General features: G+C 49.4%; 3 protein-coding genes and 1 long non-coding RNA gene across 4 annotated transcripts in view; 1 reads left to right on the plus strand and 3 right to left on the minus strand.

Annotated features, from left to right (window-relative positions):
- Positions 1 to 45: 45 nt before the first annotated feature.
- On the minus strand, positions 46 to 10,126 carry LOC131917814 (EF-hand calcium-binding domain-containing protein 3-like). The gene is given in 11 exon segments (XM_059271916.1): positions 46 to 221; positions 436 to 594; positions 768 to 946; positions 1,220 to 1,286; positions 1,289 to 1,339; positions 1,447 to 1,518; positions 1,933 to 2,076; positions 3,322 to 3,368; positions 3,484 to 3,708; positions 3,944 to 3,989; positions 10,041 to 10,126. Coding segments are annotated over 11 exon segments (1,155 nt in total). The 5' UTR covers positions 10,048 to 10,126; the 3' UTR covers positions 46 to 63.
- On the minus strand, positions 9,638 to 11,306 carry Spata32 (spermatogenesis associated 32). Its single transcript, XM_059271917.1, has 2 exons — positions 10,289 to 11,306; positions 9,638 to 9,755 (listed from the first exon to the last, which is right to left on the minus strand). Exons 1-2 carry the CDS (start codon positions 11,053 to 11,055, stop codon positions 9,671 to 9,673), a joined length of 852 nt encoding a protein of 283 aa, XP_059127900.1. The 5' UTR covers positions 11,056 to 11,306; the 3' UTR covers positions 9,638 to 9,670.
- Positions 10,149 to 16,240, plus strand: LOC131917817 (uncharacterized). Its single transcript, XR_009380740.1, has 2 exons — positions 10,149 to 10,389; positions 16,137 to 16,240. It is a non-coding gene; the product is annotated as an uncharacterized LOC131917817 (long non-coding RNA).
- An 8,086-nt stretch (positions 16,241 to 24,326) lies between these two features.
- The window catches only part of Map3k14 (mitogen-activated protein kinase kinase kinase 14), a 47,536-nt gene continuing 45,669 nt past the window's right edge, over positions 24,327 to 26,193 (minus strand). Inside the window, exons 15-16 of the mRNA XM_059271921.1 lie at positions 24,750 to 24,850; positions 24,327 to 24,491 (exon numbers count right to left, since the gene is read on the minus strand). Coding sequence (XP_059127904.1) covers positions 24,327 to 24,491; positions 24,750 to 24,850 — 266 coding nt within the window. The remainder of the gene's footprint in view (positions 24,492 to 24,749; positions 24,851 to 26,193) is intronic.

Consider the following 26,193-nt stretch of genomic DNA (forward strand, 5'->3'; position numbering starts at 1 on the left):
AAGATGCGCGTCGGCTCGGTGGCTGACGCCACCAGGCGCAGCCAGTTTCGCTCAGCAAACGCTTTACTTGTACAAGCTCTTCATAGCACATCTCTGGAAACAGGCTGGCGAAGGGGAGGAGGGGTGCTTCTGCACTAGTGTTGGCGGGGAGGAAGGTAGCTTTGAGCGGCGCATTTGCTCCAGCGGCTGGCTCGCTAGCCCGGCGGGAGGGCGGAGGGGACCTGCGGAAGATCCAGAGGGCAACTCGTTAGAGACGCAACACCTGGGTGCATCTGCCGCTGCCCCTGCAGTCCCCATTCCTTTTGGTTCGGTTCCCACTCTACGCCAGCCTCTGCTGCCTGCCAATCACGCCCCATCTGCTGTCCCGCCTCCGCCCCATCTGCCCTGTCCTTAAGTCTCCTCGGCCGATCTGGTCTCGCGCTTGAGGATTCTCACCTTTGCAGAGTGGCCCCAGGTTGGGAGGGAGCTTGGGGCGGCCTGGCTGATGGGGCTTGGGGAGGCGAACGTCGGGGCACGGGGCTCGGTTCGAGATCCTGCGTTCTGGTCGCGGGCGCCCGGGCAAGCTGGGAATCTGAGCGTAGGGGTTGCGCCCACCTGGGGAGGGATCCAGAGGAGGAAGAGGCAAGGACAGTACTGGGAGGGGCCCCGCGGGAGCAGGTAGGGCTAGGCTGCGGAGGACCCGGAGCATCCCTCCCACCTCCCCGAGGGGTCCGGCCCTGCCCCTGCGTACCCGTCCCCCCTCCCCCCGCAGCCGCCTGGGGACGCACCCGCTCTGTACAGTGTGTGCAAGGAGCGTGCCAGCTGGGAGCTGGAGAGGCCGCTGAGGCGCGCCGCCTGGCAGAAGAAGGTGAGACCCGTGTGTGCACGCGCAGGCCGACCCTGGCTGCGCGCCCGGCTCTTAGAGCACATGCTCATCGGCAGAGCCCGCTGCTGCTTGAAATAGTAGCTTGGAGGAGAAAAGTAGGACAGCGGGCTCAGACAACGCCTCTCGATCTCCTCCACCTTCCGTGTGGGGAAACCCAAGCAGGACCGGAAGCTATTCGTCTTTGGCTAAGGATGACCTGGGGCCCAGGAAATGGACCCAAAATTCAGGACATTCTCGGGGGAGCGGGGGGGGGGGGGGGGGGGGGAGGGGACGGGACATCAGGGGACTCCCTGCAAAGCCGGGCTCACTTCTCAGAGAATCTTGAGTCTGGGAGCTGGGGATGGTTGTGCTCACCTAGTCACCTCCTGTCCTGATTTGGAGGGCACAAAGCCCTGCCTCAGTAGCTTGAACAGCATCTCGAGAACAGGGTCTGCAGGCCCGGGGGCTCACAGACCCGACTGCTCTTCATTTGGCCTGAGTACAGCAAACACAGGCAAGAGTGAGGAGAGGTGTCCTCGTTCAGCACACACTCCCCCGCCCCCCCCCCCCGCGCCCCCACTGCCCATCAGCTGTACCCTCACCCATGCATTGAGCTAGGCGGTGATTGTCAGTGAGGACACCCAGGAAGTCCTTGAAGCTGACGATTCCATCACCTGGGAAGACAGACAGATCAGTGGGCACTTGCCCTTCTGGAAAGTTTGTCCTGTAGATATGTTAGGGGTTTAAATATACATTGGGAATTACTTGGGATTTTCTCCAACATCATAACCCTCCCCTACACCATTTATCTCTTGAAAATCAATTTCACTATAAAGTACTAACGTGACTTATTAACATACTTTTGTAGAAGCCAGGGGGTTCTAGTGTGAGTGTGGAGAGAAACAGCTCTTGCCTGGGGGATGAGGATTGACTCAGTAGCCATGTACAAAGGCAGGGAGATAGGGTGCTTCCTGGAAGAGGGAACTTAAAAAAAAAACCAGGACGAGGCCAAGGATATCGTAGGTATGGGTAGCATTCATTAGGAGATTGCCTGGAGGTGGGAGAACACAAAGAGATGGGACACCCACCATCTAAGTCCGCCAGCCGAAGAGCCTCACACATCTCCTGTGGGCCCAGCTGGATACCCACATTGCGCAGGGCAACCTTCATGCTATGCATGTCCACGGTGCCCGTGGGGCTGCAGCTGAACAGTTTGAAGATATCCTGGAAGGCTGAGAGTGGAGACAGGCGACTGTCAACAAGGTGTGAAGGACACGTGGTGGTGGCCTTGAGGCTTTGCCTCTCCACTCCAGTCGGGTGAGACCGGGGTTTGGACACACCTATGGTAACCTTCAGTACACCGGCCATCAGCGACACAGTGGGTGCTGTGTGTTGGCTCGTGAGCTGTTCCACCCTTACGCCCAAATCTTGTGTTTGGACATTTTCTTACAAAAAGCGTTTACAGTTCATGTCTAGATGCCAGAGCAATGGCTCGGCAAGCCAGGGCGCTTGCTGCCAACCCTGGTGACCTGAGCTTGATCTGCAGGACCCACGTGGTAAAGAGAACTGATTCCCATAAGTTGTCCTCTGTCCTCCACGAGTGCCACGGTGCTCATGTGTGTGTGTGTGTGTGTGTGTGTGTGTGTGTGTGTGTGTCTCACACACACACATAAGTATAAAAATATTTTAAAAACTCACACACAGGTCTAGAGATTTGGCTTAGTGGTTAAGCGCACACAGTGCTCTTGCAGAGAGCCTGAGTTACATGGTGGGTGACTTACAACTGTCTAACTCCAGTCCCAGGGGATCTGGGGCCCTGGCTTCTGTGGGCACTGCACACACACACCCACAACTAAAATTAAAAACCAATTTTTAAAATTCACATCCAAGGTCACATGCCAAGTCCAGCTCTGTGGCTGCTTGGGAGCCTCACTGGTGTGTGACATTATAAGCAGGCACTCGGATTACTGATGTAGAAAGTGATTCTTCTTTGATAGGTCCCTGTCAACATCAGGTGTGACATTTGGGGAGCACCTTCTATCCTTACTTCCCATCTCTCAGGCCAGATCCTGGGAAAATTTATTTTTCTCTCCATCCTCCTCTCTCTCTCTCTCTCTCTCTCTCTCTCTCTCTCTCTCTCTCTCTCGCTTTTAAATCCTGTCCCATCCATTCAGATACCACTATCCAACCATCCACCAATACATTCAGTTTTATTTTTCCTATTCTCTTCACAGACACAGACACAAAGATAAACAGACACACAGACACACAGAGTCACAGCTACACAGACAGGTACACACACACTTCTGGGGGTACATCAGTGAGCCCTTGGGCTGTAGAGAAGAAAAATTGGACTGGCTTGGAGGGAGGGTCACAAGGGTCATAAATATGCTAACCTCAGGGCAGGTAACTTCTTGTAATTCTGCCCTGAGCATCCCCCATAGTTTCCTCTCTACTTCCGGACCTAGGGTCCTTACCTGCCAGCTGCCGGGGTGTCAAGGGTACCATGCTATCATCGGCCGAACTGTTCCAGTGAAAGAATTTGGACATGTAGTACCTGTTGCAAAGAGACTCCAAGGCCAGGCAGCCCTTGCCCCCAAACCAGCACCCCAAACCTGGTCTCCATTTCCTATCCTCACCTCTGAGACTTGGTATCTGGGCCTGGCCAATATGGATGGGTAGCTTCAGGGTCCTTAAATTCTCTTGCCCTCAGTATGGTCTGCTCCTCCTTTGTGGCCATGGCCGCTGCTAGCTCTGACTGAGGCAGCTGGCCCGTCTGCAGCTGCATCCGCCCTTTCTGCACCCTGCCAGCCGGCTCCTCTCGTGTATCTCGTGTGAGGAGACTCCGAGGCTTCTGTGGAGGCCTTGGAGACAGGGAAAAGGCAGGACAGCCCGGTCAACTGGAGGGCATAGACTCCAGGGGACCTAGGGGACAAGGACTGTGGGTGAGCAGGTCCACCTCCTCCTCCCGGGATCCTCAGGCCAGGTTGAATCACAGCACTATAGGAAGGGGCTTCTAGCAGGCACAGGGTGTGAACCCCCAACTCAAGTAAAAAAACAAAACAAAACAAAACCCTCCTTCGGCCCAGTCACTCATACCTTCTCAGTGTCGATGAGGGTCTCTTGGTCTTCTGGCCTCTGCTGCCTGAAAGGCAGAGTCACAGACTCTGAGGCTGCCCCCAGGCTACTTTTGTGGTGACTTTCGTTTTTTGGCAGGAGGACTGCCAACCTTCCCCTGCTCACAGGCTGACTTCCTGTGGGGACTGCTGCTCTAGTCTCCCCAAGTCTCTACCTTCAGGGTTCTGGATTTGTGATTACACTCGGGATGCTGAATCAAGGTGGCAGAGGCCCTCAGGGAAAAGCAGGCTACAGAATCCCAAAGCCAGGTGCGGGGGACATGGAGTCCTGTCCAATATAAACCCACTAACCACATTTTAAGACATTCCATGAGACCTTAATATTTAAAAATAATACAAATCAAATCATGTCTGCTCTCAGAACACTAGTGAATGAAACTAGAAACCAGTAGCAGAGAGTTGGTAGATCTCTAAATACTTGAAGATTAAATAATTCGCTTGTAAACAACATGCAGGGCCAGGTATAGTGATGTACACCCATAATTCCAGAACTCTGGAGGCTGGGGCAAGAGAATTGTGAGTTCAAGGTTAGCTTGAGCTATATAATAAGACCTTGTCAAAAGGAGGAGGGGGAGAGAAAGAACATTATTATGACAAGACAGTGCCAGGCATGGTGGTGCATGTCAATGATTTAAGCACTTGGAAAAAAAACAGCAGGACCAGGGGTTCAAGGTCATCCTCAGCTCTATAGTGAGTTTGAAACTAGCCTGGGCTGTATGAGAACCTGTCTCCAAACAAACAAACAAACAAACAAACAAGCAAACAAAGCATAGATCAAAGAAGAAACTTCAAACTAAACAAAAATAAAAATACAACTTATTTCAAATAGTAGGATGTAACAAAAACTGCTTGCAGAGACATTTGTAGTGTTAGGTGCATGTTTTAGAAAATACCTAAAACCAAGAATTGGAGTTTCTGCTCCAAGAAACTAGAGACAGAAGTGCAAATGACATCTCAGGTAGGTAGAATCATGATAAAACCATGAGCAAGCATTAAGGTTGAAAGCAGAAAAAAAATCAATAGTGGAAATAATAAATGTCAAAATTGTGTTCTTTGAAGGAGTAATAAAGTAGACGGGGCTGGTGAGATGGCTTGGTGAGTAAAGGCACCCACTGACCCGAGTTCGAAGGTCCCCAGGACGCACATGGAAGACGAGAACCGGACCCATCAAATTGTCCTGACATCCATGCGCGCACACACACACACTACACAAATACAAATAAGTCGGAGGGCAAGAGTAATAGCATTGTGAAAGGGACATCACTACAGATCTCACAGATACTCAAAGCATAATAAAGGAATATTATAAATGCCTATGCCTATAAGTTTGATAACTTTAATGAAGTAGACCAATTTCTTGAAAAGCAGAAGTGGCCAAAACTTACATGTGGAGAAATATGAATAGACTTGTATCTACTAAAGAAATCAAAGCAATAATTAAGAGCCTTCCACAGCAGGGAGAGGCCCATACAAATTCTGATGATTTTTAAAAATTAAACATTTATTGAAGGACCGTCACTTTTCTACGGTATCTTAACTCACCCTGTGAGGCCATTACCCTGTACCCTAAACAGAAAAAGACTCTCCCAGAAAACTACAATATTCCTCAAGAACATACATAGAAAAATCTTGTTTTTAAACATTATTTTGGCCTCCAGGCATACTGGCGCACGCCTTTAGTCCCAGCACTTGAGAGGCAGAGGCAGGCAGATTTCTGTGACTTCCAGACCAGACTAGTCTACAGAGTGAGTTCCAGGACAGCCAGAGTTACACAGAGAAACCCTGTCTCAAAAACAAACAAACAAACAAAACCCCAAAACACACAAAAAACCCCAAACAACAGCAACAATAAAAATTATTTTGGCCAGGTATGATGCCACATAATTTTTAATCCCAGCATTTGGGAGGCAGAGGCAGTCGATCACTGAGAGTTCCAGGCCAACAGGGCTACATAGTGAGACCCCCATCTTTAAAAATGGTCTTAAAGGCTTTGTGTGTGTGTGTGTGTGTGTGTGCAAATGAGTACAAGTGTTTTTGGAGACCAGAAGATGGCATCTGATCCCTTGGAGCTGGAGATACAGGTGGTTGTGAACTGTCCAATGTGAGTGATGGCATCTGATCCCTTGGAGCTGGAGATACAGGTGGTTGTGAACTGTCCAATGTGAGTGCTGGGACCTGAACTCAGGTCCTCCGGGGAAGCAGGAAGTACTAACCACTGAACCATTTCTCCAGCACAGATGCAAAAATCTTTGACAAAATATTAGCAGGTGAAGTCAACAATATATAAAAAGAATTGTACATTACCACACACAAGATAAATGTAACAAAATATTTAAATTAAGTAGGCGTGGTGGTGGATGCCTTTAATCCCAGCACTCTAGAGGGATCTAGATCTCTGTGAGTTTGAGGCCACCTTGGTTTACATGGCAAGTTCCAGGGCAGTCGGGCCTATGCAGAGAGGCCCTGTCTCAAAAATAAACAAAAAACCCCCCAAACCTTTGACTCTACCAACAGTGTGAAGACAATCAGAAAACAATTATAGACTGGGAGACGCACATTTGAAAAGGACTGTTATGCACAAAATAGACAAATAACCTTTAAAACTCAACAGTGAGAAAATGAATCACCCAATTAAAATGGGCAAAAGATGTGAGCAGACACCATAACAAATCAAAGATCTACACATGCAAGTAAGTGTGTAAGATCTTCAGCATCACAGATCACTGGCGGCCTGAACAGTAAAATGAGACAGCACTATTGGTCTATGAGAGCACCAGGATTTGAAATACTGACACTGCTTGCCAAACAGTGAAGACAAGGAGCATCGTGCTGGGGCTGCAAAGCGATGCAAACCTCGAAAGAAGCCACTTCGGCTGTTTCTTACAAATCTGAACACGTGTTGATGTTTTGGTTGTGAGCCCAGCCTTTAATAGCCGAGCCACGTGAACACACCTCACAACATGCATTAGGCAGCAGCCATGGCCCTTGGCATTTATCCCGAAGAATTTAAAACACAAAATCCACACGCTGATACTCACTGCAACTTCCTAACTGCCTAAACGTGGGATCAGCCAAGATATGTTTGGGTAGGTGGGTGGAAAAACAAACTGGTCCATCTAGATAACGGACTATTATTGAGTGCTGAGAGGAAATGAGTTGTCAGAGCCGTGAAAAGACATGGAGGGAAGTTAACTGCTAAACAGGGAAAGAAGCCCTTTTGAAAAGGCTGCATGAGGTTCGATGCCAATTCATTCTGGAAAAAGCAAAAGGGAACAGAACAAGTCAGTGGGTGCCTGGAGTTGAGGGGAGGGGAGGATGCGTGGGTGGAAGGCAGAGGGCATTTAGGGCAGGCAAACTATTTCGTATGGTACTACAATGAGACACATGTCCTACACTAGTCCCAGAAAGTACACCAAGAGGGAATGAACCCTGATGTCTCCATGGGCTTTGGGTGATGGTGGTGAGCCAGTGTGGGTCTGTGTCATCGTGTGTCTGTCTCAGCATGTCCCTGTGTTCCAGGCTGTGGGGGCTGGGACAGAGAAGGAACACACAGAGCTGTCTGTGCTTGTCACTTGTCCAGTGCACCAAAGCCACTTTCAATAATTTTTTTTTTTTTTTTTTTTTTTGGAGGGGGACAGGATCTTATGTACCATAGCTCAGGCTAACCTTGAGCTTTCTATTTAGCTGAGGATAACTTTTTGTTGTTGTTTTGTTTTTGAGACAGAGTCTCACAATATTATCCCTGGCTCGTCTGGAACTTGCTGTGTAGACCAGGCTAGCCTTGAACTCACAGAGATCCTCCTGCCTCTGCCTCCCGGGTGCTGGGATTAAAAGCATGACCACCACATCTACTGCGTGGATGACTTTTCACTTCTGATTCTTCTGCCTCCACCTCCTCAGTGCTGGGATGAAAGGTGTATGCTCCCACCTCTGGCTTAAAAAATAGAACTTTTAAAAATCCCACCAAAACAATAAACTCTAAAAAGACAAACCCAAGAGCCAGATGACACTCGAACCAGACACCCACCTCTGCGACTTTGTCCTCATCCTAGATTCCTGCTCCTGTCCCTGCTGGCCTGCTTTCCCACTTCCCTGTCCCTAGGTGCACCCCACTCAGCCTCCTCCTAGGGTCCTGATGGGCTTCTCCCTTGGCAGGGAGCCTGCCAGGACTAGACATGGCGGCATGCTCCTCTTAGAACTCTGAAGACTAAGGCAGGCAGTTTTGCGAGTTCAAAGCCAGCCTGAGTTACACAGCCGTACCCTGTCTCAAAAGAAAAAAAGAAGCCGTGTGGCGGCGCCTGCCTTTAATCCTCGCACCCAGGAGACAGAGGCGAGAGGCAGTCAGGACTGCGTAATGAGACCCTGTCTCAACAACAACGACAGCGCTAACAACAAAAGCTGATGTGGCAGTGTAAGCCTATACCTGTAATCCCAGCACTCAGGAGGTAAAGGCAGGAGGATCATCGGGAATCTGAGGCAGTCCAGCCAGGGTAACAAAGAAACCCCGACATACATAAAAAAAACCCAAAACCAGTTTGTTAACAGTAATGTCAGTGATTGTAATCCTAGCACTCAGGAGGCCGAGGTAGAGAGATTGCCACAAGTTTGAAGCTAGCTTGGGCTATACAGAGTGAGATCCCCCCCATCTCATACACACAGCTGCCTGTGGACCAAGCCAGGCCCCTTCTCTTTCTCTAGGCTCCAATTCCCTTCCCTACTTTTCACAGCCTCCTGACCTTGGCCAAAAGCAGCAGCTCTCTTACTGCCTTTCTTCTGGGCCGTTGAGGCCTGACCCCAGACACAGTGGTTGTGTGCCTCTGTGCATATTTGACCCTTGGGGCTGCTCCTGGGCATGTGTGTCCCCTGCACCTGTGGGCGGTTTCTCCTGCCTTTGGACATGCCGTCTTATGCCAGTTTCAGGCTGGTGATGTGTGGGGATTCCTCTGGGTTGCCATGTTGGGTAGGTCGTCACACATGGGGTCTCCCTACATTTGGAGTTATTTCTGGCTTGAGGCTGTGGCCTTCTAAAAGATCGGTCTGTCAACCTCAGTTCTTCCCTCCTTCAAAACCTTCAAACAATGTCCTCCCCAGGCCTCCCCACTGGCTACAGGAAGGATTCCCTTTGGATTTACTTTCTCATCTGGTCAGCCCCACCTCCAGGGAGGCCCCATCTCCCACATCCTCATGCCTCTATGTCCCTGGATTTAGGCCTAAGAAACTGAAGCCGGGGGTGGAGCTTTGAGGTGGTCTGGTAGGTGGGAGTAAAATGGAACCACTTTGGGGAATAAACAAACCCTAGACAGCTGGCCAGAGATCTCAGGGGACCGGTGGGCTCAAGGGAAACTAAAAAATGTCAGTGTCATTCCCTAAAAAATTGCTTCCAGAATATAGCAGCCAGGTTTGTTCAGTGGTGAGGAGACACTGATCCTCTAAAATCTGAGCCAGAGCCCAAGCAGGACGGTGCGTACTTGAAATGTCATCACTCAAGAGGCCGAGGTAGGCAGCTCGAGTGTTTGAGGCCAGTCTGGGCTACATAATGAGATGCTATCCCAAAAATCCAAGGGCTGAGGATATAGCCCAGTAGTAAAATGCTGACCTAAATATGCTCGGGGCCCTGGGTTCGATCCCAGCACCTTAAAAACAAGTCTTCACCGGGGCCGGCACTGGAGACTTTAATGTTTTTGTCTAGTCATTTCTTTTGGGGTAAGGGGGATGACAACTTAAAATGGATTTTCAGCAATAATGGATTCCCTTTCTTGGTTCCCGGCACCGAGCTGCAACACAAAAGAGACAGTGTCATTATGGCATTAGGGTCTTGTGGGGGGTCTCTCACTGCACCTGTGGGCAGCTGGCATCCTGTTCTGTGTCTATATGTCATCAGAGGCCAAGAGCTCTGAAGCCCAGTTCCCTTATCCTCACTCACGGAAATGTCCTGTGCCCTAGGAAGGTAACCATCATGCTCCCAGGAGGCAGACAACATGAAACCCATCTGCTTCCTGATGTGACATGGCCCTGCCCATTTTAAACCCAGGTTTCTGTCCTAGCCCTGGAGAGCTCACCCTCCATGGTCCCCAGGCCTCCTCTGGCCCTGGCTTTGCTGCTGCACCTCAGGTCACCGGAATCTTGTTCCTAGCAGCCTTTGTGAGGTCATTGAGGCTGGGCCCTCAACTAAGCTTGCCCTGTGCCCCCTGCCTCAGCCCCTCCCCCCTCCATTCCACTGTTTCACACCCCACCGGCTATGTGAGAACTGAGCCCAGCCCCACATGCTAGTGAGGCTCCAGAAGGCCTGCAGGGCAACACCACTCACTCGTTGGCTTCCTGAAGCTGGGAGGACTTGGTTGGTGCCTGGACAAACTTCACTTCCCCTTGGATGGTGGCATTCTTAAGCCCCGTCTTGCTAAAATCTAGGTAAGAGCAAGCTACGTTACTGGTTTCTGGAGTCCAAGATTTCTGAGTTGTCATGTCTTCAAATGACTTCTCTTGCTTCTCGGAGGTTATCTGGGTGATCTGGGTAGCCTGGGCAAACTTGATGGACTGGACTGGCTGGCAAAGGTCTATAGGTGTCTCCTGCAACTTCTCAGATGTAGCTTTGATCATATTTTCTAAATTAGGCACTTCCTTGTGGCTGGAGGAGGCTACAGCCAGGGAGGACGCAAAGTTGATCAGATCTGCCAGGCCAATGGCTGTGGGCAGGCTGGTGCATGATAGACAGGGGCTTGATGGTCGCGGGGCGCAGTCTGTGAGAACCTGGGAGATGCAGACAGACTTCCTTTCCCGGGGGCTCTTGCGATGTTTTTCTAAGGCCTGCTGGAGGCTGTGCTCTGATGCCTGGATGAGCTTGTTGGCCCAGAAGAGGTGTTTGGAGGTCTGCACGCGGATGGAGCGGAACTGGGTGGTGGACACCTGCTCCTCTTCCCTGTTGCTTGAGTTCGCATTGAAGCTCCAGGTTCTGGATTGCCGCTCTTCCTCATAGGGCTTGAGAGATTCGATCCTGTAGCCCTGCTGCTCCAGGCTTTCAGTGAAGTAGTCTCCTTCAGGCTCGGGTGTGGGTTTAGAGTGTACCACTGGTCCCATCTCCTCCAGCTGTGGTACTGGGCCTGGATCTGGGAGCACTACCGGTAGGGGTTCCTTCTTGGGCAATTGTGCTTCCAGCTGAAAGGTTCCAACTGAAAGCTGAGGCAACAGGAGCTAGACCCCCCTTCCCCCCAGGACTCCTCTGCCACACCAAGCCCCTGTCCTGCTCCTGTGTGGCACACTCCCCACCCCTTATCTCCACTTGCTTCTTGTCGGAGAACAGCCTGGGGCAGGGCAGAAGTGCAGGCAGGTGGTGAAGGTGGTGAAGGTGTGTGTGTGGCCGGGTACTGCAGTCCTAGACTTGCCAAGCAGAACTGCCCTGCCCTCTTGCCTGCTACCTGTGCATAAAGTGTTGATGATACTCTTACCTCTGTTTCATCGTCCTCCTTTTCCTTAGTGGGGTGGGGCTGCTGCTGGTCGTTCCTGAGGCATAAGGAATCAAAATGGGTAACAAAGATCCATAGGCAGGATCACAGTGGTAGAGATCTCTAGGGCCTTCAAAGCTCTGGCCTTGGACAAGGGTGGGCAAGAAGACCCCAGCTCTACTCCCCGCTGTCCCCGCTACTCCATTAGGAACTCTGGAGTGTTTGTATGTGTGTGTGTGTGTGTGTGGGGGTGTATGCATGCACACACATATACAAATGTGAAGGGTAGGTTGATCTTACGTGTCTATCTTAGTTACTACCCACCTCATTATTTTGAGATGGGGTCTCTCTCTGAACATGGAGCTCACTGATTTGCTAGAGTGGCTGGCCAGTTGACACCCTGGGATCTTCCCGCTTCCACCTCCCAGCTCTGGGATGACGATGTTAGCATGTCATCCCAGCTTTTTACCTGGTTGAGGGATATCTAAACTCAGGCCCTCTTGTTGGTGCGCTAAACACTTTACCGCCTAAGCTGCTGGTACTAAGACTCTCCAAGCTTCAGAAGCTCTGGAGAGCTTGCCAATCCACTGTTCAACTCCATTTGGTTGGAGGAGGGGCCTGGGAGTCTTCATTCTCTTTTTGGTGGGGGTGATCTCGAGACAGGGTGTCTCTGTGTAGCCTTGACTGTCCTGAAACTCACTATGTAGACCAGGTTGGCCTCAAACTCACAGAGATTAAATCCTGTGGGATTAAATCCAAGTGCTGGGATTAAAGGTGTGTGCCACCACCATCCTGCTGGGAATATTCATTTTTATTAAGTGCTACAGGTAAGCCATGATGCTCAGAAAATGGTCCCCTACACAGGGGAAGCCCAGAGCGAGGCCCATTACTCACCTGCCCCATTCCCAGTGGGTAGATTTGAGAAGCCATGGATACGGGGGCAGGGGGGAATGTAGGGCCCCTTTACTTCTTCTCAGCCCCTATTCCTACCTGCGTCACAACATTAAACTCCTGTTCCCTCCTCAGGCACCTGTCTTTCCCTACCTTGGACAGGTCTGTCTGCCTCCAACAAGGCAGCCATGCCTCCATGTGCTTCACCCTAACCCTCTGCTGGGGTTGGAGGCAACCCCAGCCTTAGGCCTGGACACTGCTCCTGAGGAGATCTGGAAAGGAGCTAAAGAAGGGGAGATCCTAGTTGGGTGGGAGTGTGTGGTGTTGGGGGAAAGGCCGAGAGCCTGGGATTTTGGGGGAAGTCCCTGTGCTGATGGGGACTGGTCCTCACGTTCTTTCTACGATGTCCACAGAATTCTTGCCACAGCATGGGAATGCATTGATACCTGGCCAGGAGAAAAAGGAAAGGACAGGGAGCATCAGGGTGAGGGACAGTCCATGAGCTGGTGCAAATTTCTTCTGCCCCCCACTCCAGCCCTCCCTCCCCCCACCCCGACATTATCTCTCCCATCTTCCCCTCATTACAGGCTCAGTGATCCTGTCTTCACGGTCTACCACCCTCCACTGGCCATCTTGGCCCCATCCCAACTCTTGGATCTGTCACCTGCCTCTACAAGCATGGATGCCCACAGTATTCCATCTTGGCTCCACAGGGAGCATTAGAGGGTGCTCATTGCCTAGGCTTCCCATAGCTGGTGGTTGCTAAGTCAAGGACTTGAATTCAGGCTGAAGAATCACCTTCATTTTCTGCTTTTCCACGCTCCATAGGAGCCCATGGCACCCCTGAATAACTTCCCCCACCCCACTCTTCTTCGCCTCTGCCGCTTCCCGAGCTCTTCTTGGTCACCTATCACCGACCCAGACCAAGGCCAACACTCAGAGTGCTTGATCCAAGGGTGTGCCAGCACTGCACTACTGTGTGGTGAACTTGAATCACTGCTTGAAGTCCTAGGAGGCTGGGTCTCTGGGGGCATCTTGGAGCCAGGAGATAGCCAGGAGGCTTTTGTCCTCTAATACAGAAACTGCTCTTCACCCCCTAGAAGTGGGGCACCAGGCTGTCTCGTCTCTACTCCTCTGGTGGTGATAAGCATTGATGGTGAGGGGTCATGGCGTCCATGCATTATGCAAAGTGGGTTCCCATGAGCCTAGGGTGGAGCAGGAAATGTTAATTTTACTTTTTGGCCGAGAATTGCACCCAGGATTGGATCAGAAGCATGAGAATGTGGTGTGGCTTCTTCCTAGGGTTGGAAGGGGTGGTCCTTGCATGGCTGGTCCTAGGCACTAGGACTCAGACACATCTGTGCTTCAGCGTGGCCTGGGGTCATAGGTCAGCTGTGTGGCGAGGCTCTGAGAGAAGCACCATGGACAGGAACTCAAAGGCCTCCTTGATCCATGCGCTCTTCTGACTTTCTTTAGACATCTTCTTCAGCTTCAGCTCCGTTTGACCCTGAGCAGGACTCTTTCCTGCCCAACCACAGAGCCTTACTTAATCACTTTGCAATTTTTGCAATTTTTCTGGACATCTGATCATCACACAACTTCAGTCCTTCCATAAACTGTGACTGGGTATGGACAGAAGGGCGGATTACAATTCTGTAAGGCTCATAGCTGCACTGGGGTCTGGGAGACAAAGTCTGCTGTTGACTCAATTTGGGACTTCTGTACCTGACTTAGGAGTGTTCTGTCAGAAAGCCAAGTGGCAGTCTGTGACATATGAGGCATTTCCAATGCTCAATTGTTGCTAATATTCTAGAAATATCGCCTCAAGTCCTAAAGGTGTATTAAAAACTCATCAGTCCTGATTGCTTAGAGAGCCCAGGGGATTTGTACATTGAAAAGAATGTGTGAGGCCAGGCGGTGGTGGAGCACGCCTTTAATCCCAGCACCCGGGAGGCAGAGCCAGGCGGATCTCTGTGAGTTCGAGGCCAGCCTGGGCTACCAAGTGAGTTCCAGGAAAGGTGCAAAGCTACACAGAGAAACTCTATCTCGAAAAACCAAAAAAAAAAAAAAAAAAAAAAAAAGAAAAGAAAAAGAAAAAAGAAAAGAATGTGTGTGAATCAAGACAACTTGGTTTCTTCCTTCCACGTCTGGCATCTCCTTTCCTTTTCTTCCCCCTTTGCACTGGAATGACCACTATGTAACTGTGGAACGAGGGCAGACAGCCTTGCTTCATTCCCCTGTTCTCGTGGGGAACAGTCAGCATTCAGTCTTTATGATGAAGTGGTGGTTTTCTTCATAGATGCCTTTTATCAGATTAAAGTTTCCTTTCCTACTTTACTCAGTTGATTTTAAGAAATACTTATTATTATCATCATCATCATCATCATCATCATCATCATTTTAGGACAAGGTCTCACTATAGACCAGGGCTGGCCTTGAACTCACAACAATTTGCTTTCCTCTGCCTTTTGAATACTGGAATTAAAGGCGTTCATCACTATACCTGGCCTCCTATTATTATCATCATCTTCTTTATCATTTGAGACTATGGTCTCACTATGTAGACCAGCCTGGCCTTGAGCTCACTATGTAGACCAGGCTGGCCTCAAACTCTTAGAGATCAGCCTGCCTCTGCCTCCTGAGTATTGGGATTATAGGAATGTACTACCATGCCTAGTCAATTTTTTTAAAAAATAAAATTATTTTATGTGCATTGGTGTGAAGGTGTCAGAGTCCCAGGAACTAGAGTTACAGACAGTTGTGAGCTGCTATGTGGGTGCTGGGAATTGAACCTGGGTCCTCTGGAAGAGCAGCCGGTGCTATTAACTGCTGAGTCATCTCTCCAGCTGCCCCCAATTACTTTTTTTTTTTTTAAATTTATTTATTACATATACAGCATATATGACTGCAGGCCAGAAGAGGGCACCAGATCTCACTACAGATGGTTGTGAGCCACCATGTGGTTGCTGGGAATTGAACTCAGGACCTCTGGAAGAGCAGTCAGTGCTCTTAACCTCTGAGCCATCTCTCCAGCCCCCCCAATTACTTTTTTAAAAAGACTTAAAATATCTTATTTTAATAATTAATGTGTGTGTGTGTGCCACATGAGTGCAGATTCACTTAGAGGGCAGAGGTGTGTGATCCCCGGGAGCTGGATTTATATATAGGAGGTTGTAAGCCAACAGATGTGGGTGCTGGGAATTGAACCAGGGTCCTCTGCAAGGGCAGTAGTGCTCTTAACCACTGAGCAATCGCCAGCCCCAGGCATCAGATCTACCTGGAACTGAAGTTACATAAAGTTGTGAGTGGCCCAAAGTGAGTATTGTGCTCTTAACTGCAGAGCCATCTCTCAAGCCTCCAGCTTTTACTTGAGACAGGGTCTCTCTATGTAGCCTTGGCTAGCCTGGAACTTTCTATGTAGACCAGGCTGGCCTTGAACTCATAGATCCACCGGGCTCTGCCCTCTGAGTGCTGGGATTAAAGACGTGTGCTACTGTGCTTGGCTTATCAAGACTTTTTGTTCAGAACATGATCTTTTTTGTAGATCTTTTTTCTTTCTGTGACAGGGTTTCTCTATGTAGCTGTGACTGTCTTGGAACTTGCTCTGTAGACCAGGCTGGACTTGAACGCAGAGATCTGCCTGCCTCTGCCTCCTGTGTGCTGGCATTAAAGGTGTGTAGATCCACATCCAGTGTGTAGATCATTTCTGAAAAAGAATGTGCATTCTGCTGTGGAGTGGAATGCTCTGCAAATGTCAATTAAGTCATCAGGTGGAGCCATTCAGGTCCTGGACATCCTTACTGACTCTGTGTCTACTCCTTTCAGTTCCTGAGAGGAGCGCTGAAGTCTTCAACTATGATGGCAGATCCCACTGTTTCTCCATGGAAGTTACATCAGGTTTCCTCTTAAGTAAAATTTTAATGATTTCATACGTGTAGCTAATGTATTTTGATTATATTTACCCCCATTGCACAATCTTATCCTTCTCCTACTAACTGAACCACTTTTTACTTTCATATTTTCTTTCTTTTTCTTAACATATTTATTTATGTATTTATGTATGTATGTATGTATGTATGTATGTATGTATGTATTTATTATTGGTTTTTCGAGACAGGGTTTCGCTGTGTAACAGTCCTGGCTATCCTGGAACTTGCTTTGTAGACCAGGTTGGCCTCAAACACACAGAGATCCTCCTGCTTCTTCCTTTCGAGTGCTGGAATTAAAGGTGTGAGTTACCATCATCTGGCTAAATATTTATTTTTAAAATGATTTTTTAATTTTGTGTATGCATGTGTGGCTGTGTACAGGTATGTGCATGTGAGTGCAGATGCCAGTGGAAGCCAGAAGAGGGCGCACTGGATTCCTTTGGAGCTGGAGTTGTAGGTGGTTGTGAGCTTTCTGACCTAGATGCTGGGATGTGAACTTGGGCCTTTTACAAGAGCAGCAAGTGCTCTCAACTGCAGATCTGCCTCTCTGGCCCCTCCCTTCCTTCCTTTCCTGACTCTGACAGCATCTGACAGCTCAGGCTGAGTTCAAACTCCCTATGTGACCAAAGCTGTCCTTGAACTCCTGATCCCCTTGTCCCTGCCCCTGAGTGCTGGGACTGTAGGCCACACTTGGACATTCATTATACTAGTTTTTCTTCACATACTCTGACACTCTGATGTTAAAGACACAATCCTTTAGGATAGTTATTCATTCTTTTGTTTTGCAGCCCTGGGGATGGAACTCAGAGCCTTGCATATACTAGGCAAAAACTTCATTTTCTAGGCCTAGACATTCCTTTTAAAATGATGATAGCATTGTTATTATTTTGGTTTCCTTTATATATAATTATTCATTTATTTATTTACTTATTATTTATTTATTGAGTTCAATGCTTCTCTGGCTGGCTTTGAATGTGCTGTGTACTTAAGGATGACCTGAGATTTCTTATCCCTTTGCTTCTATCTAACAAGTTGCTGGGATTACAAGCAGGTGCTACCACACCTGGTTTAGGAGGTACTGGGACTCAAATCCAAGCTTTTGTGCATGCTAGGCAAGTGCTCAACCTCCTGGGCTACACCCCCAGCCCCTATTAGTATTGTTTCTTGAGACGAGGTCTTACTATGTAGCTTAGGCTAGCCTGAAAGTTACTGTGTCACCCAGGATGTCCTCGAACTTGCAATCCTTCCATCTCTGCCTTGTGAGTACAGGGATTACAGATGTACACAACCATGTCTGGCTTTACTTTTCCCAAGTTTCCTTCTATAATTAAAAAATTAGCATTTATTTGTTAATTACTATGCTATGTATGCGTGTGCGTGCGTGCGTGCGTGTGTGTGTGTGTGTGTGTGTGTGTGTGTGTGTGTGTGTGCGCGCACATGCACTCCTGCACATATGGAGGTCACAGGACAATTTACAGGAGTCAGTTTTCTTCTACTATGTAGTCCCGGGGGTTGAACTCAGGTTGTCAGACTTGGTGGCAAGCGCCTTTTCTGACTACTTTCCCTAACCCTTGACCAAGTAACCTCTTTATCACTGTGAAATGATCTCCTTTGATCTGTTATTTGATTTGAAACCTGCTTTGATATTGATATAGAATTTTAGCTTTCTTTCTGTAGTCTCACTTTCGTGGTACTGGGGATTAACGTTAGCACCAGCTATCACTTCACTTTTAATCTTTGTATTTTTATATTTAAAGTAAATTTTAAATGGGCAGCATGTAGTTGAGTCTTTTTTTTCCTTCTCTTTTTCCAGAGCCCGTGTATCCCAGCAAGCATCCGTCAATATAGCTACATCCCCAGCCCAAATGTCACATTTTCTGTCTACTTAGGCAATCTCTGCTGTTTAGAAGTGACTTGGTGTGTGTGTGTGTGTGTGTGTGTGTGTGTGTGGTGGGGGGAGAGGGCAGTGCTTGAGACTGAACCCAGGACAATGCTCTTATGTACGCTGAACACTTTCCTTAGAAGGGAGCTATGTGACATCTGCCTTTGGTGTTTAAATGGATTGTTCTGTTATTTCCTTTCCATGTGTCCTCTGCTTTTTTTTATGCCCCCTTTAGATTATGTATTTGTATGATTCTACTGGATTTTCAAAGCTATGACTCTGTCTTGTTATTTTAGTTGCTTTTTTTTTTTTTTTTTTTTTTTTTTCCGGTTTTTCGAGGCAGGGTTTCTCTGTGTAGTTTTGCGCCTTTCCTGGAACTCACTTGGTAGCCCAGGCTGGCCTCGAACTCACAGAGATCCTCCTGGCTCTGCCTCCCGAGTGCTGGGATTAAAGGCGTGCGCCACCACCGCCCGGCTATTTTAGTTGCTTTAAGGCTCAGACTATACAACTTTAACTTATCACAAGTCTTCCTTCAAATGGTAATAGGATAACAGACCAACACACCAGGTAAAGAGACCCCTCAACAGTGTGATATCGTTTCCTCCTCATGACTGGGTGTTTGAAATGGAACTTAGAGATGAGAAAGGGCTGGGATACTGCTCAGAGGCACAGCATCTGCTGAGCACTTGGGAGACTCCATATTTAACAGAGAGAGACAGAGAGATAGACAGAGAGAGACAGATAGACAGACACACAGAGAGAATGAAAGCATATGAATGTGAATTTGTAATGATCAAACTAAGCCAGTGAACAGCACACCAGAGAGTTCTCTGTGCTTTCAGAGTGTGGAAAGCAGAAGACTAGGAATGCTATCTGAGGAAGAAGAGGAAAGATCACACAAATGGGGTGGGGGGAGCTCAGATTCGAGGAATGAAGGGAGAGTCAGGGTTGAAGATGCTCTTCCCCCACTGGGTAAGGCGTCAGAAGACACTGACATTCCCACAGGAGTCTGGTTCCTGTCTTACCACCCTTAAGTGACACTGGCCAGGCGGTAAGACCTACAGGTGAAGGGATCCCACTGAGCTCCTTAAATGGTTTCATTCTTGAATAGGGGCGACCAGGGGCCACCAACTATTTGACAAAACTGTCAATAAGCAGGTGGAACAGTGATCTCAGGACACCAAAGGTGATTTGAGAAACAGAATACTTAGAAGAGAAGCTGATCGTTTTCAGAGATTCAAGGATGACACTAAAAATGTATCACATAAAAAAAAATAACAGGACACTCTGAAAAGAAGAACGAAAGAAGGAGAAAGCTTTCTGGCAGATAGCACTGGAAACCAGAAAGAGTATTTCCAGAGAGAGGACCCCAAATATCAAGCTGTAGTGAGAGAAGAGAATTAATAGGGAGTCTGCTTTTTTTCATATGTGTGCATGTGTGTGTGTGCATTTGCACATGTGTGTGCATGTGGAGGCTGGAGGGACAGCCTTGCGTGTCCTTCCTCAGGCGCCTTCTACATTGTTGTTTGAGACAGGCTCTCTTACGGGCTCCTCAGGCCAGCCAGGGTCTCAGGGCTCCTCCTGTCTGCCTTCTTAGCGTTGAGATCATAGGCACTACTGCTGTGTCTGTTTTACGTGAGTTCTGGGGGTTGAACTCAGAGCCTCATGCTTGCAAGATTCTGATAAGATGCTATCTTCTCCACCCAGATCTGTTTATGAAATCTGGAAGGAGGCCTGGAGAGAACAGAGAAGTTGGAGAAGAAAAAGTAACACTCCCCTTAGGTGAAGGCTCTCACCGGCTTGCAAAGTTCTCTGGTTACTGGGCAGACCGGCTGTGGCCCTTGTTTACATCAGGTACAACCGAGTCACAAATACGTTTTTCATTTTCATGTGTGTGTGGGTGTTGTGCATGTGTAGGCTGGAGGCTGACTTTGGGAGTCATCTTGGTTCTCTTCCGCCTCATTCACTGAGGTGGGGTCTCTAGGAAACCCAGAGCTCACAGATTGATTAGCCGGCCAGCTTTGCTCTGGGATTACAGGCTGGACATTTCACCCACTTGGCATTTATGTGGGTTCCAGGGATCTGAACCCTGGTCCTCAGGCCTGCACAGCGAGTTATTTTAATGACCATGCTACCTCTGTCCCACAAATACTTCATTTTTGTTTTATTTTATTTTTATTATTTATTTATTTTGATTTTTGAGACAGGGTTTCTCTGTGTAGCCTTGGCTATCCTGGAACTCACTCTGTAGACCAGGCTGACCTTGAACTCACAGATATCCACCTGCCTCTGCCTCCCGAGTGTTGAGATTAAAGGTGTGCGCCACCACTGCCTGGCTCACAAACTTTTAAAAGGGAAACCTCAGTGACTTATAAGAGGAAGGAACTCATACTGGCAATAGAGTCACTAATAATGGTCGGCTTTAAATTCTGATTAGTTTTTAACCTAGAATTTATTTATTTATTTATTTTGTTGTTTTGAGAAAAGTTAAAGAGCTAGGCCTGCAGCTGCTCTGAGACATGCCTGGGGACCATGATTTTTTTTTTTTTTTCATTAACGAATAAACTCTTCAGTGCTCTTGAGTCAAGGAGTATTTATTTCTTTGATAAAGTTGAAAAGGAAATGTTGAGTCTCAGTTATTGGCCACTGTATTGGAGGCTGAGGATAGAGGTGGACAAAGAGTTGTCCCTGCACCATGGTGCTTTCAAGCATGTGACCACGTTTTTCCTGGAGGAGATCTTAAATCTCACCATTCTTTTTTTTTTTTTTTTTTTTTTTTAAAGTTTTTATTTATTTATTATGTATACAGCATATGTGACTGTAGGCCAGAAGAGGGCACCAGTTCTCATTACAGATGGTTGTGAGCCACCATGTGGTTGCTAGGAATTGAACTCAGGACCTCTGGAAGAGCAGTCAGTGCTCTTAACCGCTGAGCCATCTCTCTAGCCCCAAATCTCACCATTCTTAAACATCACAAATTCGCACTCGTCAGTGCTCCTGGCTTCTCACTGTGATGACGCAAGGCCTCAACAATGCTTGGGAGGCCTTCTAGACCTCACTGCTCTTCCGGTAGCCTAGGCCCACCGTTCAGAGCACGTGGTCTCCTGCTGACTCTTCCCCAGACCCTCCGTGGGTTGCGGCTTTACTCGCTTTGAGTCTCTGGTCTCACACAAGGTGGATTCGGCGACTGCCTTTGCAAAGACATTAAATTCCCAGCCCTTAGCTCCGCCAAATGTGTGCATTTGTATCCGCGAATGTGATCCCGTTGGGCTAAATTCATTAAGACCCCGGACCGACCCAGTCCCCTCCTCGCCCCCACTTTTTTTTTTTGGACAGCGCGCGCGGGCTGCAGCGTTAATCAACAGCACCCGGAGGGGCTTGGTTGGGGTCAGCTTTCCTTTCCGCTCCCCAGGCCAACTCTGGGGCATCACTCAGTTTCCCTTTTCCCGCCTCCACCCTGCCATTTCTGGCGCCGCCCACCACTCGGCCGCCTGCTCCCACCTGTCACCCCCATGCTGACGGAGGCTCTGTCCGGGGGGCGGGGAGCGGGCTGGTGGCTGCTGCCCCTCCGCCTCCAGTGCGCTCTTTGGCTAGCCGGGTGGAGGGGCGCTGGTGATGATGGGCGCTGGCGGCTGTGATGCTGCGGCTTCTGTGACGTTTGGCCAGGGATCCGACAGGCAGGAAACTTGAAGATTGACGCCAAGGATGTAGGCGGGAGCAGCTGAGGATCTTTCAAGGCTTGGAGGTGCAGCAGCCAGGGCACTGGGACAAAGGCCTGGGGCGCGCGCGGGGGTGGGGTGGGGGTGGGATGGGGGTGGGGGTGTAGGGGGGGAGAGGGGGAGGGGGGAGAGACATTCCCAGCAGACCAGGTATGTGGACAGCAGTCCTGGGTAAGGACAGGGCTTGGAACCTTATCTGGCTACAAAGCCGCTGCATTTTTGAGGGTCTAGATTCAGCCTCCATGGATGGCTGAATCTCAATCTAAGCTGTACACGTGTGCAGTACACACACCCGTGCAGAGCTTTCCAGGGTGATCTTACAATTTTTTTACAACTACATTTATTATTTGTGTGTGTGGACACTTGCATACCACGGCCAGTGTGTGGAGGTCAGAGGACAACTTTTGGGAATTGGTTGTCACCTTCCACTACCCAATTCCTGGGGGTCAAATTCAGATAGTCAGGTTTGGTGTTAAGCCTCTTTACTCAGAATCATTTCAGCTGGCTTTAATTTTTTCCCCTTGCTGGACATAGTATCATAAACCTTTAATTCCAGCACTGAGGAGGTAGAGGCAGGGGGATGGGGTCTCTGTGAGTTTGAGGCCAGCTTGGCCCACATAACGAGGGCTATACAGTGAGACCCTGTCTCAAATCTGTTTTAAAATCTTGTTTTCACTTTGAGACAAAGTCCCATGTAGCCCAGGTTAGCCTCAGATTCTTTATATATTCCAAGGCTGGATTACAGATGTGCACCGGCATAGTCAGTTCTTCGTAGGGACTGGAGCCAGATCAGACAATGCACCTCTGTTCTCGGCCACCCTCTGCTCCATGATGGAGGAAAGTCATCGCCATCCCATGCCAATGTTCAAACTGATACCAGGCAAGTCCTCTGGCTGCCAGGCCTCAGGGACAGGAGAGGGTGAGTATTACTGCTGGGACATGCAAGACCCTCCCCTTCTGGTGCTACTGGGGGGCCTGGCCTTTTGGCTTCCTCCCTTCAGCCATGAGTTTGGCTAGCTGCAAGAGATGGGCAGCCTGGAGAGTGGAAGGATGAGCAGCCTACCTGGAGGGCTGATGCCGGTACTTACCCCCAACAATGGGGAGACCTGAAGGAATTCACCCCGACAGTTGTGGGGTACGGCAAGCAGGCAGGCAAAAGAGACACCACAGCTTACAAACACCCAATCATCACCCCAAATTTTATTGCTTACAGAGCTCAGGTACACCCCAAATGCAGCGCTGGCTGCAGTTCTTCCTCCGGTGGGGCCAGGAGCAGCCTGGCTCCTTGCAAACAGCTGGGTGGAAGCTATCCTGGCTGGCTGGGGGTGGGGGATGAGCTTTTCCAGAGGAGGGGTCTCTGCGCCCCTCCCCACAATGATTCACAGTTAACTTAATGCTACATGAGTCCTAAGCAGCTACTCCAGGCCCCACCAGGAAAAGCCTGGCTTGGGCAGTGGGGGTGGGAGTGCTCATCTTAAATCTGGAGGAGGCTTGAGACAGTCAAGCCTGTGTGGATGATGGGTCAAGACAGTCCCTTCCCCATCCCCTGGCCTGCTTGTGCCCATGCAGAGCCAATGCTCTGCTGGAAGGCAGCCAGAAAAGTGCTTTGAGGTCATCAGAGTGCAAAGTGCTGCCGGCAGTGTCTTGCCACCACGAAGCTGGCATGCTGGATACCCACTATGTGCCCTGGAGGGTGGCAAGTCCTGCATCTGTGGCTTTAGCATCTGTCATTTGCAGACTATTCCTGTCAGGTGGGTCTCATGTCATCCTTCAGTTTCACAGATGAGGGGCTAGAGTGCCAGCTAGCCAAAAGGTAGGCCTCAATGAGGCTTGATGCTCTGAGGAGTGGTGGCCAGCAGCCACAAAGGTGAGGCCTGAGAATCACTTTTCTTCAATACCTTCTGTGGTCCTTGGTTGAACAAGGAGCTCAACTCAGGACCTGGGCTGCATTCCTGCATAACCTGGAGGTGTGGTGCATTCTACCAAGGTGCTAGCATCCTTCCTGCCTGCTGTCTCATACCTGTCTCATGCCAGGGAGACCAGACAAGGGGTCAAAGGCTCCACAAGCCCCTGAGCAGGGACACCTGCTGCTTTTCCTGTACGAGCTGGGTGGGAGCCCGGCTCTTCTACCTTCCTAGGTACCTGCTCTTCTTGACCCCGGCTGGAAGCTGCCCTCCAACTGCTGGCAAGTGCTGACTGAGCCCTGGGAGTCTGGCTACCTTGTTCAGAGCATCACAGAGAGCACTGGCTCTCTTCCTTGGGGGATGAGACCCCCGTCTTCCTCCTTGTCTCCTCATGAAGGGTTTCTCCTGCCAGAGGCCAGCAGCACTCAGGAGGCAAATCCTGGGAGGTGCTTTAACTGCTCCTGTCGCTGCTGCAAGCCCTGGTCTTACTGCTGAACAAGGACTGGCAGATCTCCCTGAGCACTCAGCTAGCATCTCAGGGTAGCATGGAACACTGAGATGCACAGGAAGCCTGCTGTGGGCTAGGGCCGGTTCTCCAGCTGGCCATGCTTGACCCTCCAGCTCCAGGCAAAGCTGCCGTCAGGGGCCAGGGTGCACTGCAGGTCGATGCCAGAGTCTGGCACCTCCATGTCATAGCGAACAGGCTGTCCATCTTTGGTCACCAAGCTGAAGGCTGGGGCTGGGATCTGTGGGGAGAGCAAAGCAGTAGGGTGAGAACCCAGAGTGTAAAGCTGATGGTCCCCAAACATGCTCGGAGACATCTGCAGCCAAACAGGCAGCCTGGAGAGAGCACTGTCTGTCCTTCACCCTGGAGGACTTGGAGAGTCCTCCTTCCTAGCCCAAGTTCAGAGAACAGCCCCTACCTGTCTTGCCCTGGGCCCTGGAGGACAGCTAAGCCATGGGCCAATATCTCCCCAGACCCTAAGTGTGACCTGTGTCCGTACCTGGCTGCTGATGCCAGTTGCAATGTCTCCCACCTTGACCCGGTGGAATTCCCGGATGTGCAGGTGTTCGCCATTGAGAGACTGTATTTGGATCTTGACACCTAGAAGGCAGAGGTTGACAGTGAGGGCAGAGCCGTGGCTGGTCACCCAGAGCAGGGACCCAGCATGGGCAGGGCCAACCTCTGTGAAGTCACTCTGCCCTCATAGAGTCATGGAGTGGAGCGTTCTGGCCGGGGTGAGCAGCGGAGAGAAAAATCAGGTTTAGGAGCCATAATAGTACACAGCACTTCCTGGCCAGCAATGCCTGCAATTTGGCCTGCACCTTGTTAAGAGCTGAGGTCAGCTCCCAGGGGGAAGAAACATTCTACTCTGGATCTACAGCAAAAAGGCACTGAAGACAAAGGGCCCCTCCCCCTGACCAAGTTCATCTAGAATTCTTTTTCTCCCCATTTTTGTCTTGTTTAGTTTTTCAAGACAGGGTTTCTATGTGTTGCCCTAGTTGTCCTGGAATTCACTCTGTAGACCAGGCTTGGCCTCAAACTCACAGAGATTCACTGCCTTTGTCTCCTGAGTACTGGGATTAAAAGCGTGTACCGCTGTCACCTGGCCTCTTCTCCTTTTTGTTTTTAGTTCAGTCAACTGAGGCAAATGTGATAACATGTAGCCATGTTAAAGTCTTCTACAAACAAATAGCATAGACTAACTTCTTTTAGTGTGACACATCCGGGCTGGGGGATGCTCAGTGGTGGAGCACTTACCCAGCATGCACGAGGGCCCTGAGTTCAATCCTCAGCAACACAACAAAAAGATGAAGTATTAATATTAACCTTGCCCAAAATGACATTCACCGAAGCCCTCTGTGAAGGCCTCTATTTTATGAGTGGTGGCAGGTGACTGTCATTTCAAAGTTCTTTCCAGTTAATGTACTCCAGACTACTCCACATTTTTCTGTTAAAATGGGTAAACAACATAATGAATTGCGTGCAATTTTAGTTTCCCAGAATCCATGTGAAAACATGTAGGGAAAGGGCTACAGGTGTCTCCTCCATTCAGGGAGATAAAAGACCCCCGTCCCCACTGCTTCTCTGGCAGAGTGTCAAGGACGTCAGACAGCCACGCTGACACTGAGTATCCTCTAAGCCCTTGTGAGTCCCTTCATGACAGCTCTGGGCACAATTAAATATTTTTTATATTTATTTTTCTTCTTTTTTGAGACAGAGTTTCTCTGTGTAACAGTTCTAGCTGTCCTGGAACTTGCTTTGTAGACCAGGCTGGCCTCGAACTCACAGAGATCCGCCTGCCTCTGCCTCCCGAGTGCTGGGATTAAAGGCATGTGCCACCATGCTTGGCAAATTATTTTTTTAAATAACAAGCCAATTCCAGAAAATTCAAGACCCAACAGAGACTTTTCTTTTAATATAGAAGAGAGAACTCTAAAGCTGTA

Source organism: Peromyscus eremicus, chromosome 8a, assembly GCF_949786415.1.
Source record: "Peromyscus eremicus chromosome 8a, PerEre_H2_v1, whole genome shotgun sequence".
Taxonomy (NCBI): domain Eukaryota; kingdom Metazoa; phylum Chordata; class Mammalia; order Rodentia; family Cricetidae; genus Peromyscus; species Peromyscus eremicus.

Coding starts and splice junctions, on each gene's coding strand:
- Spata32 (XM_059271917.1), bottom strand. CDS start 11,055: ATGGGACCAGTGGTACACTCTAAACCCACACCCGAGCCTGAAGGAGAC. Junction 9,756..10,288: donor CAGCTTCAGGAAGCCAACGA/GTGAGTGGTGTT, acceptor TTTGTGTTGCAG/CTCGGTGCCGGGAACCAAGA.